This window comes from Paroedura picta, chromosome 6 (assembly GCF_049243985.1).
Source record: "Paroedura picta isolate Pp20150507F chromosome 6, Ppicta_v3.0, whole genome shotgun sequence".
Taxonomy (NCBI): domain Eukaryota; kingdom Metazoa; phylum Chordata; class Lepidosauria; order Squamata; family Gekkonidae; genus Paroedura; species Paroedura picta.
In genome coordinates, this window is record NC_135374.1 from 110,833,179 (window position 1) to 110,845,375 (window position 12,197).

General features: G+C 41.6%; 1 protein-coding gene across 12 annotated transcripts in view; it reads left to right on the forward strand.

Moving 5' to 3' along the window:
- The window catches only part of MBNL2 (muscleblind like splicing regulator 2), an 89,458-nt gene that overhangs the window by 60,489 nt on the left and 16,772 nt on the right, over window positions 1-12,197 (forward strand). For 8 of the 12 annotated variants that reach the window (XM_077343915.1, XM_077343907.1, XM_077343904.1 and 5 more), the window contains 2 exons: window positions 29-182; window positions 7,724-7,759. In XM_077343915.1, coding sequence (XP_077200030.1) covers window positions 29-182; window positions 7,724-7,759 — 190 coding nt within the window. Of the gene's footprint in view, window positions 1-28; window positions 183-7,723; window positions 7,760-10,829; window positions 10,925-12,197 lie in introns of all 12 variants that reach the window. The other 4 variants (XM_077343916.1, XM_077343913.1, XM_077343912.1 and 1 more) reach the window with 3 other exon arrangements.

Below are 12,197 nucleotides of genomic sequence, written 5' to 3' on the forward strand. Positions count from 1 at the left end.
CATGTCTTTATCCCCTTCCTATTCACAGGCCTTTCCTCCCGGCGTCCTTCACCCTTTACCAAAGAGGCAAGCGATTGAGAAAAGCAACGGTGCCAGTGCTGTTTTTAATCCCAGTTTCTTGCACTACCAGCAAGCTCTAGCTAGTGCACAACTGCAGCAGCACGCAGCGTTTATTCCAACAGGTATGCCGTTTTATAGAGTCAAAAATAAATAAATAATATAATCACCATAAAAACTTGCTCAGCAAAGGAACGTCTGTTTTGCCGGGTCCCTGTGTTGCCTGATTTGAGTAAGTTCACAGGGAATTGTTCAGGTCAGGATATCAGCAAACACTTTGGGCTTCAGTACTTTCGGAGAAGATTAGGCCTTGAACATTCTCAGAATGCTAAGGATCCCAAGTTTGGGCCCCAGCATTTCCAGTTGAAAGGGTCCAGTAGGAGGTAATGTGAATGGCCTCAACCTTGGAGAGTTGGTGCCACTCTAAGCAGACACCACTGACTATGATGGGCCAGTTGTCTGATTCAGTACAAGGCAGCTTCGTGTGTTCAAGAAAGTACGTAGGGTTGGCCATTCTCATGTGTTGTAGCAGCCTCTTGAGCATGGGACTTGGATCTACTGGAAAGTTCCTGCATGCACAAGTGAGAGTGTGGTGGGAAAGAAGCTCGCTCTAGCCCCCTGCGCTAAATTAAACTTGGCGTATCCTGAACTGTTTTTCCACTTGGGCAAGATGTTCTACAAGACATTTCTGGGCAATTTAAGGTTCAGGGAGGAAAGTGCTAGTTCTTGCGCAAGAGCCAAGGCAAGCAGAACTGCACTGTTTACCTTTCCGCTTGTGCATTGCTGAATTCAAGCCAAGCTATTGTCTGTCCTACTTTTGACAGGTTTTTCTGTCTGCTTGAACTGCGTCCTATAGCACAGGGGTAGTCAACCTGTGGCCCTCCAGATGTTCATAGACTACAATTCCCATGAGCCGGGGCTCATGGGAATTGTAGTCCATGGACATCTGGAGGACCACAGGTTGACTACCCCTGCTGTAGCACACCTTTCTACCACAGGTTTATTGGGAATATGAGGAGAAAGGACCCTAGACTTAGATTTGCTAGGAGTATGCTAAGTGCTCGTAATTGCTTCTTCTGTCCTTTCCAAGTGTATCTTGCATGATATTTTCTGCTTCTACACAATCCCAACTCCACGGAGATCTCCTTGCTAATACTCAGACTCTTCTGATATTCCTATAAAGTATCAAACGTGTTGGTTACCCTCAGACAGAAATGATAAGTCAGGAAGAGCGTGTGAGTCCCATGAATGTGAGGTCACTGTCCAAAGATAAAACCTGTGATCAGGCAACAGCAGAGAATATAGGTTATGAACAATATTTTACCCTCATCAGACCAAATTGTTCCTATACCCTTTCTCCATCTCTTTTTATTTGTCCTCTGCTACCTCCATGCTTGTCAACAGCGTTTCAAACGGTCCAAAACAAAATTTCGGAAGCCTGAGTTTCCAAAGGCAGGGCAGAATATAAATCCCACAATAAATATAATAAAATACAGAAATATTCCATTTTGCATAATTTATTCTTAGACAATCATCTGAGTTGTTTTGTTGGCACAAAATCCTGACTCCTTTTGTGCAGAAGATGGAAAGATGCTTTTAACATGACAAGTTAGGCTGAGTCATGTGACAGCTTTAATTTTCATAACCAGGTAGTTTGTTGTGCAGATATCTCTCTCCTGGTTCTTTGGTCAACCACTGGTACTTAAATGCATTTATACGTGGTTCATCTGGAATGGAATGCTAGCAAGATAAGAGTTCCATCACCCACTTAGAACTTACTTCATGATGCCACGCTAAACAGATTTACACTTTTCAGTTAAGTTAGTGTGCTTAGAAGGATGAAAATCTGCATAGGTCAAGTGTTGTTATACTTCAGAGCTAGTGTGGGCATTGTTGTAGTCAGTTATGCCCCACAATAAACTGAGTATTCTAGCTGTATAGCCAATCAACGGAGCCTCTGAAACTCAGGGTGTATGGAAGACTGTAGAATTCCATGACTTTTTTTTTTTTTGATTTCCTATTATTCTGTTTTCAGAAAAAGCTCATGTGATCCCATGTTCGTGCACATGAAAAATCTTTCAAAACATTGGGTTGGGTTGAGCTAAGCTTACCTGCTTCATGTTGCAGAATTCTTCATTCTGCAACCCACACCACTTGTTTCCATGCATGTTCCCATGATCCCTAGCACAACTGTTTGGGGTGCTTGGCGGAGAACCCTGTGCCTGTTACGACCAGGGGAAAAACTAATTGAATCCGCCCCAGTGACACCATCAGTTCTTCTGCGAATGAAGTTAGCTAAGAAAATATCATTAGGAGTTTTACCAGTAATTTTTCCAGGCAGTTTATTTTTTGTTTTATTCCTGGGGGAAGAAGGAGGACAGCATAACACATAAATCATACTTTCCTGTGGATAGAACTTCTCCCCTTCTGGCCCGTGCACATGTCAAAATGGCAATTGAAGCAGTAAACAGGGCTGCCAAAATTTGAAGTGAAGCACCCCTTTGTATCTAGCTCAGGATTAAACTAGTCGAAGTACTCAGAAATCTGTGGTTAGATTTTTCCCATCCCCTTTTAAAGCTAAACTGTAGCTGCACGAGATTTCAATTTAAATGCAACAGAGAAAGCAACCCTTGTCTTGGGCATCAGCAGCTTATGAATATAAGTAAGCGCATATTCATAAAACCTTGTTAGGTTTATTTGTTCTTCTTCGTAGGAAAAAAACAATACATGTCCAAGTAATTTAAAAAAATCTTATTCATTGGAAAGGCAGGAATAAGAATTAAATACTTAAGACTTCTAGGTGTAGCCTGGGACCACCAACAGACAGATTACCCATTTCATAGAGTTCTCACTCAAGACAAGGTTGCATGAATAGGAACAATGTGAGTTACTTGACTGATTTTTTATGATGCCGTAATACCTTTTAAGGTATCCTTGGAAACGCAGAGGTATTTTTACAGGGTCCCCCCCCTTCTTCTGTTTTGCATCTTTCATTGAGAGTCTAAGAGCACATCATATTGTTCTTTGGTCCCATCATGAAACTATTGGGAAAACGTTGCAACATTTGGCGAACGTTGCAAGAGGCAGTGGGGAATCTGTCTGCTGAGACCCATGTGGTGTCCCTCCTACAGAAACATCCTCACCAATCCCATTTACCACTTTGCACAGTGACTTCTAAAGCTTTTCACCCCCCAACTGGGATATCTTGGACCAGCCCGATCTTGTTACATCCCAGAAGCTAAGCAGGGCCAGCCTGGGTTAGTACTTGGATAGGAGACCATCAAGGCCAGGAAAACTCTAGGGCAGGGGTAGTCAAACTGCGGCCCTCCAGATGTCCAAGGACTACAATTCCCAGCTGGCAGAGGCTTATGGGAGTTGTAGTCCATAGACATCTGGAGAGCCACAGTTTGGCCACCCCTGCCCTAGGGGCTCACTATAAGTTGGCTGCGACTTGACAGCATTTTCCAGCCACCATCACCACCAAACACGATTACTTTCCATATCATGTTCACTCTGGTAATTGCCAGTCCTTTGCTTTTGTAACGTTCTCGTGCTTAGCCTTTGGAGGCTTCCACGCTGGGGCTTCTCAGGCATTTCTGTGCCTCCTGTATATGGAGCAGATATACTTCCTTGTACGCGGATGCTGAATCGCCATGGAAAAGGGGCAGGGAACCCAAATAAATAGCTACATGCTTATCTCAACGAGTTGGTTCCCTACAGAGAAAACAGGGTAGAATTCACTGCTTGAAACGTCCCTTAAACTCCTGAATACCCCAAGCTAAGGCAGGCTTTGGATGTCACAAAGCTTTTCAATCTGTGTTGACGACATGGGTTCCAGAAAACCTACAGACCAAGCTTATCCACCCTAGCACATTTTTGGCAGTAAATAAAAGCAAACAGGGATGAGTGGTAAGTTTGTGAAGCAGAGATTTAGCATTTCTTGCATCTTCCTTACTTTTTAAAGTGCTTGGTGCCCTTGTAGGTTCTTCAGTGCCTCTGACCAGTTAATGCTTTTATGGCAGCCCCACGTGAAAGTAGGAAGAGTTACTCCTAAGTATCTCTTTATTGATGGGCATATGGGAAAATGCATGTATGTTTTTGCTTTGTGGTGGTCTTAACTGAGATTCCCAGTAAACCTATATGGAAATATTGGAGTCGTTTTCTCTTTCTTCCCCCCCCCCCCTCTTGCAGAAATTGCATGCTGTTGCTACAATCCACAGGCCGCAAACACATTGATTCTTTCAGAAATCCTGCAAAGGAATTGCTTTATGAATTGTTAGGCTAAGTTAGTGTGCACTTAAGAATAACTGATTGGTAATGTGAAGCCTGGTGGTGTTATGGTCTCAGAAACAGCTTTAAAAAAAGTGAAAATGCTTTTTTTTTTCTTTAAGAGAGTGTAGTAATGGCAGTACTGATTTAATTCTCTGAAAGTTGTCCATTCATTATAAGGTCATTCATAGTTTGCTGGCTGTACTTTACATTTCTCATTTAAATGGGAAAATAGTTAGACGTTTTTTTTCTTTTTTTAATCCTGACTTGTTACAATTTGAAGAAGAGAGAAGAAGCGATGGTTTCTTGGATCCCACTTTTTACTACCTTAAGGAGTCTCAAAGAGGCTTACAGTCACCTACCTTTCCTCTTCCCACAACAGGCACCCTGTGTGGTGCTGAGAGAGCTCTGGGAGAACTATGACTGGCCCAAGATAACACAGCTAGCTGCATGTGGAAGGGCGGGGATTGCAACTTGGTTCTCCAGATTAGAAATTGTCACTCTTAAGCACGATACCAGCCTTTCCCAACCGTTGAATTACCCTTGAAACATTATTCAGGCTTTGAGAAACTTCAGAAGGAGCACAATTGTGTAGAAAATGGTTGGGAAGCATAGCTGTGCCATCCGGGGCCCCTCCCCTTCCCACCCCCTCCAGGCTCATCATTGGCCATTTTGGGAGGGGGGTCAACATGACCATATATGGTCATATCGCCCAATAGATGTTTAACAGATTAAAAAATATATATTCAAAATTAATTAACTCCCACCCATTCAGTAAACCCTTCCAGAGCCATCAAGAAACCTCAGGGTTTCACAAAACCTGTACTACAGCAGTCTGGCTCTATGCAATAACACTTGTGGAAAGGAATTTTTCAACCAAACTTCTCTTGTAACTCGCCATGCTCCCTGAAATCCTGCCTTTGGGGATTTGGGGGGGGGGGGGTGGCATAATCCTTGGAACAGCTTGGGAACAAAGCAAAGACCTGCAGAAGGTGAAATTTGCTTTCCTCATTCTCAAAGTGGAAAACTTAGAATCCAAACCTTTAATATGTTATAATTGCAAAGCTTCCTATGCCCCAGGGAACACTAGTTAGAACAGATTCCAAGGTTACCAAAGGATGTAAAAAAAAATAATGGCATATTAAGCACTACACATGGATCAAAGATATAAAATGCTAACTGAAAAAATTAACTTCTAGTTGAGTGCGAATGTTTTTAGATTTGGTAGCTAGTAACGTCTTGACCTGGATGGCCTGGATCCATCATGTTTCTGTTAATAAAAGGATTTCCATCCACAGGACACAACTTTCTTACCACCGTCTCCCACTGCAGCCCCAAATGCCCTCCCCCAGTGCTGTTCCTAGGGGTCCTTTGACCCCAAAGAGCATCAAAGTATGCATGTATGTATGTGTGGGTGTGGGGGGGGGGGCTTTTGGACTTCCAGAAGACAGGGGAATTAAGGAAGTCATGATTTTCTGACAAAACCCTGTCAGTGGAAATGGCTAGCCAGGCGGAAATATTTTTCCTTAGCGGTGTGTAACACAAATATACCTCAGTCCAATGAATATTTATTTGGCAATAAGTGATCTGATTCCCAAGGATGGTGCCTCTGATAGTGTGTGCAAAGTGTTGTCAAGTCACGGCCGATTCACAGTCACCTCGTAGGATTTCTAAGGCAAGTGAGAAGCAGAGGTGGTTGACCATTGCCTTTCTCTGCAGAGCCTTTCCAGATGGTCTCTCTTCCAAGTAGCTACCCTGCGCAGCTTCCAAAATCCCAAGAGATTGGCCCATACCGTGCCCCCTCCTCTCCTCATGTGATTGCGGTCTAGGCTAAAACTTTCCTCACTCTCGAATACTGTGGAAATTACTTCTGAGAAGGCCTGCTTAGGATGAGGTAACAGAGGTGCAGTTGTAAGCAGACCTGCCATGAAGTAAATTTATCGAACTTGGCAAGGTTTGCTTCAGTGTAAAAGAATTAAAAGTTGAGCTGCAGACAGTGGGTTGGATCCTATGGATTTGCTCCACTAAGAGTAGCACCTTCCTCTAAGGCAAAGTGCCTAAACTCGACACTTGGGGCTCTTCTCTTGTGTGGGGAAAGGCAACTTGGTGTGGAGGAAGAAATCCATACGATCCATCCCAGAATGCAGCACTGGTTACAGTTGTAAGAGCTAGACCAGGGGTAGTCAAACTGCGGCCCTCCAGATGTCCGTGGACTACAATTCCCAGGAGCCCCTGCCAGCGAATGCTGGCAGGGGATCCTGGGAATTGTAGTCCACGGACATCTGGAGGGCCGCAGTTTGACTACCCCTGAGCTAGACTATTCAGGAGGAAAGCTTTTTTAATGACTAGCTCCTATTTTTGGAAGAAAATATTAAATGCAGCCTTGCATGGCGCCTCCTCCGAAGGGCGATCTGTGGCATATTTTGAAAACAAATGTTTAAATTAACTGTTTACAAATATGGTTTGAGCCCATTGGCCCCTTTAAAATCAGCAAAAGTTTTATTCAAAGTATATAAGCTTTTGTGTACAAGCACACTTCTTCAGTTAGTGAATCAGAATTTCCTCAAACATTACCTATAGGAAAGGGGGAGCAGGTTGCGAGGAAGGGCTGGTTAGAGTCAAGATGCATTAGTAACCGGGCAATTCAGGTTGAGATTGGATTAAGGCGGTTGATGAGATCTGTGAATTTCTAATCAGGTTTTCCAGGCACCCCCTGCCCTTCCTATATGTAATGGTTAAGGAAATCTTGTTTTGGGTGCTTGCACACAAAAACTCATACCTTGAGTAAAACTTCATTGATCTTAAAGGTGCCACTACACTCACATTTTGTTCTGCTGGTTCAGACCAACACGGCTTCCCCAGCTGAATCCGTTTACAAATATGTGAGCATTTGTATTAGCATTCTCTCTTCTCCAAGTCTGTCCTCCCTCTCTGTTCAGCGTCATATACAGTCTTCATCCAGGAAACATACCTCCCAGTTCCTTGGCATGGGCTCATTTCTGTTTCCCAACAGAACAAACTGGTACCAAACATACTATTAAGATTTGGGTTGCAAAGAATAAAAAACAATCCAGGGACAGGTGTTCTTTTCCATATTGCACAATGCTGAAAGAACTGTAAAAACAAACAAACGAAAAGTCAACGGTTTCTGGATTGGCCCCTACCCACCTCTGAATTATTTCTGCTTGAATCCATATGCCCAATAGTATGTTAGTGTCATGAAACCAAAATGCTTTGTTCTGGAGCTATGAACGACCTTTTTGAAGTTGTATTGAACTAACGTTGGCTTCTCCTTGGGAATGCTTAGATCTCACTTTGAATGTTAACTCTAAACAGCTAACCTGTTTCTTCCCTTTATTCACTTTTTTCCCCCACCTATCATTGCATGACACAACAGGGTCAGTTTTGTGCATGACACCTGCTACCAGTATTGGTAGGTTTCCAACTTCTTTATTGATCTTTTTTTTTTTTAAAAAAATTGTATTCTGTCTCTTCCTTTGTTTTGGAGGAACTAAAACGTAGACAATTGCTTTAATTTGATGGGTCATTTGGATTTTTTGCTTGAACTGTTAAAAATATTCGGTTTGTTTAAAAGAGAAACAAAAACAAACAAAACCTGCTGCTTAGATGCAACATCACTTGCTGTAACGATCCCACTGCAAAAAAGCACAAATACCATGAATTCCAATCTGCTTTTCTGTTTTCCAAATTTTTTCTCTTGCTATATTTTATATTGCTAGCATTATTAAATCATAAAATATTGAAAAGCAGGCTAATTTCATCAGTGTTTTGAAGTTTCATAGTGGTGTGCCTATTTCTCCCTTTTGCTGTGCTGTAAAAAAAAAAGGTTTTTATCAGCGTTTCCCAGAAGCAATCTTGCAACAGAAAGTATTAACAAATCTTCGGTCTGAAATGTATTTTGCATTAAATTATGTTTCACATTAAATGGCATCATAACCACATTGCAAGTGGAAAAAAACTTGCTTTTTTCTGATTAAAGGCAAAAAATGGAAATTTGCATAATCAGATTATTTGGACAGATTTATTTTAATTTGATACTTCCCATGTCTTTGAAGAACTTTTTGCAATCATCTTTTTTCCCCCAATACAGACTTTTGTGGGTTTGTAGGAACGGTCACAATAAATGCAAAATTAAGTTATGTAAAACTGAATTGGAGTAAATGACCAGGAAAAAAAAACTACTCTCCTCCTTGGCATCAAATACATTACTAATTAATTAGGGAAAGGGCTATGGATTTTGTTTCAGAACAAACCATAAAATAAATCATAATTATGATTAAAAATTATACAAAATTAAAGGCACATGTATAATTTGTCTTTTCGTAAGTAAGGCAGAAATTTAAAAGTTAATCTGAAATAGGAAATTAACAATAGTAAACAATTGCTAGTTATAGTTTGCAAAGTTTAGACTAGAAGTACATTGTATTTGCATTTAGGTTTATTAGGATGGGAGGGTTGGGAGGGTGCAGAATAAGGGAGAATTAAAAAAAAAAACCTTTTGTACTTACTTAAAGTTTGTACCAGAAGTGACAAATGGTCCCAGAATTCTAGGTAAACCTGTAGAATAAACCCACAGAGTTTCTACCAGTTCCTTGAACAATGCTTCCAGTAAGAACTTCCAAGAAATATACAAGTCTTACATGAGAAATCCCCAGCCCCAGTTGGGGGCCTGGCAGCCCTAAGTTATATGAGTGTAAACCCATTCTGTCACATATAAATTGTAACAAATACCAAAAAAGGGGGGACGACGACACTGTAACTGGAACCATAAAAACCCAACTGACGACAGATAGGTTGAATGTCTGTATTCATGTTAAAATTATATAACTCTAATTGTGCACAATTTAAAGCCTTTAGGAATTAAAAACATATATACAGCCCATGGGCTATTGCAAAACAATGTGCTATGCACTATATGAACCAATAGACTGGCGTGTTTCGCCTCCTATAGGGCCTTCTTCAAAAGTCTGGTTTTAACATACACCAGTTCATTACACATATGCACAGCAGCCAATAAAAGCTCCAAAGTAAGAGCTGTAAAGTATCAGAGTCACTCAATAAATGAAGATAATCTATTTATCACTCATTAGCTCTCTTCCAGAGGCTGCCCAAAATTTCAGTGCTGTGTTCCCTTATTAGTGCATGTATTGCAATGAGTGAATACATGCACTAATCAGAGAACACACCGTTGTAGGCTAACATCCCTAGGTGCCCCTTAGGGTGGTTTTTCAGGATGTAGTAGGAGGGGGAGGCAGAGAAGTCATGCATCTTTATACAGAAATTTTCAATGAGATCCAATCCATAGTGAGAAATAATATGACCCACCCCTTGAGATAAAATGTAGTGGCTTCAACAGAGGAGAGGCATGATCTCAGAGGAGAGGAGATTATTTTAGCAGAATATCCTTAATTGACGGCAGTGGAGAAAGTGGTGACAGATGAAGGAGGTTTCTAAGGAAGGGGATCATTGGATCGCCTGAAGGGCTGCAGTAGCAGCTGAAGGAAATGGGTGAACCAGTGTCAGGAAAGGGAATTGTCCCCTATGCAGCCAGGCAGAAGAGCAGCCTTGATGGGTCCAAGATTTAAATGTCTGGGAAGATAATGTGTACAACAGTGGCAGGGAGACTGAGAGAAATTTCAGGAGTTGGAGGGCTTACCAGTAGTTGAGTAGAAGAAAACAAGAAGAAATTCAGGGGGAAACACGGGGAAGGCCAACCTTTCAGCAGAAAAGTTTAATCGGTCCATTGACTACACTGCAATTGTAAGGGGAAAGTATGCAGGATATAAACACTGTGAATTCAGAAAACAGAGAAATTTTTTTAAAGTATATAGTTGAATTTCAAATATAAGTAATTTTACTTTCTATGTCTTTTACATTTTGGCAGGGAACTTGGACTTCTATAATTTGAACAAATTTTGAGTCCAGTCGTACCTTTAGGACCAGCAAAGTTTTATTCAAGGTATGAGCTTTTCTGCGCACAAAAGCTTATACCTTGAATTACATTTTTGTTGGTCCTAAAGGTGCCGTTCGACTCAAAACTTGTTCTGCTGCTTCAGACCAACCAACATGGCTCCCTACTTGATTCTATAATTTGAGGAATACTTGTCCCCCCTCCCCCCACATAATCCATCCATTTTCATGAAGGCATGATTTGAACATCGCTATAGTTAATAAAAAACACAACGCCCTCCCCCCCCAAAAAAAATTCTTTAAAAACAAACAAAAAACATTTTTGCTTCTGTTCTGGGAACCGCCGATAACTGTGACAAACTTCCTTTAAATTGTACTTGTAATAAGCTATTTTCCCTTTTGTTTTATTTCTCTGCCATGCTTCCTTGCTTTGCATTGTGGTTGCATGCCATCTGCTGGTTTAACCCATGATGGCTTGCTGCTCTGATATTCACCATGCCAAAAATGCCACTTCCATTGCCATAATGCTACACACTCCTGTTCATTGCTTCCATGGCTCCCCTCCTGAAAAGTACCCATGATGCACAGCGCTACGTCCGCCACTGTCTCTGCAGCAACAACTCCTGCAACAAGTGTCCCCTTCGCCGCAACAGCCACAGCCAATCAGGTTTGCTCCTTTTTAAAGCTTTCTTTCACAAATCCCAAACTCTAAATGAGTGCTGGTACCGATTTAAAACAAAACGACAACCAGAAAAAAAATTCTCCCAGAGAATTTTTTTTCCCCTTCATGTTTCTTACCCATCAAACTTTATTTTGAAACAGTTCTGTAGCAAGTATTTTATGGGCAGGTTGCACTTATTTAGAGTTAACATTTATTTGCAAAGAATGGTGTAGCTTTGTGGTAGTGTTGCACTATTTGTTTTCTCTTTTTCTTTATTGTGTGGTTTCCTAACACTGTGTAATTAACCCTACTGAGATAAGAGTCGTTTTAGTGGTGATCTAGTTATAATATAGAAATTGTCCAATTGGTTTCTGAATTCTGGAGGGACGACCGTGTTAAACCAGGTTTCGAATGTTAACTTTGTTTTTCTCATGTAGTACGTATACTAACCGGTCTTTTCCTGAAGGCTGAAACAAGCTGCAAATGATTCAGTCAGCTGAGAATAACACCCGGAGGACAGGGAATCCTTCATATTTGTGCTTAGCATGACAATGTGGAAAGTTGTATTTTTCTTTTCCTGCGATAAGCTTGAAAAATCGTAATTTCCTGTCCATTATTTTTTTTTAATCTGCGAGTAATCCACGCAATTGCTGATCACTGCCGTTCCATGTTCTGTCACTTTGCATATTTGTAATAGAGCCATCCATGTCAAAAATGCACTTACCAGCAACAGCTGCAAAGTGCCCCATGTAGGATTTGCATCCAGACAGATACAGAAAATGGGAAGCAGCTTTAGTATGTGTGTGGATGATTTTAGAATGTGTATGGAGCACTTTGACTACTGTTTGTGAGCTGTTGGTGAGAAGGATGGGTTACACACGAGATGCAGTGAAACAACTCGTAATAGAATCTGTTCCCTTTTGTCTGGCACTACGATTGCCATTTTAGCGCATCCTCCTCCAAATTCTCTTGGTAGCTAGAGCAATCTTTCCAACCTTTTTGACCATGGAGAAGCTCCTGAAATCATTTTTTCAGCCTTCGAGGAGCCCTGGAAGTGTTGTCAGCTGGCCCCACCTCCCTGCCATGTCCCCAGAAATTACATGTCAGCAAAAGTGACATCATCACCTGCGTTAACAGGCAGTCTTGAGGGGGGCAGAGGCTGGATGCGGTTTAAAGCGGGAGTAGGCATACAGGCACCGCCCCCTCCCAAGCACAGAAACCATGAGAAATCTCATTTACGCACGGGAGGGGGAGCAATGAAAGTGGCCGGTTCCCAACT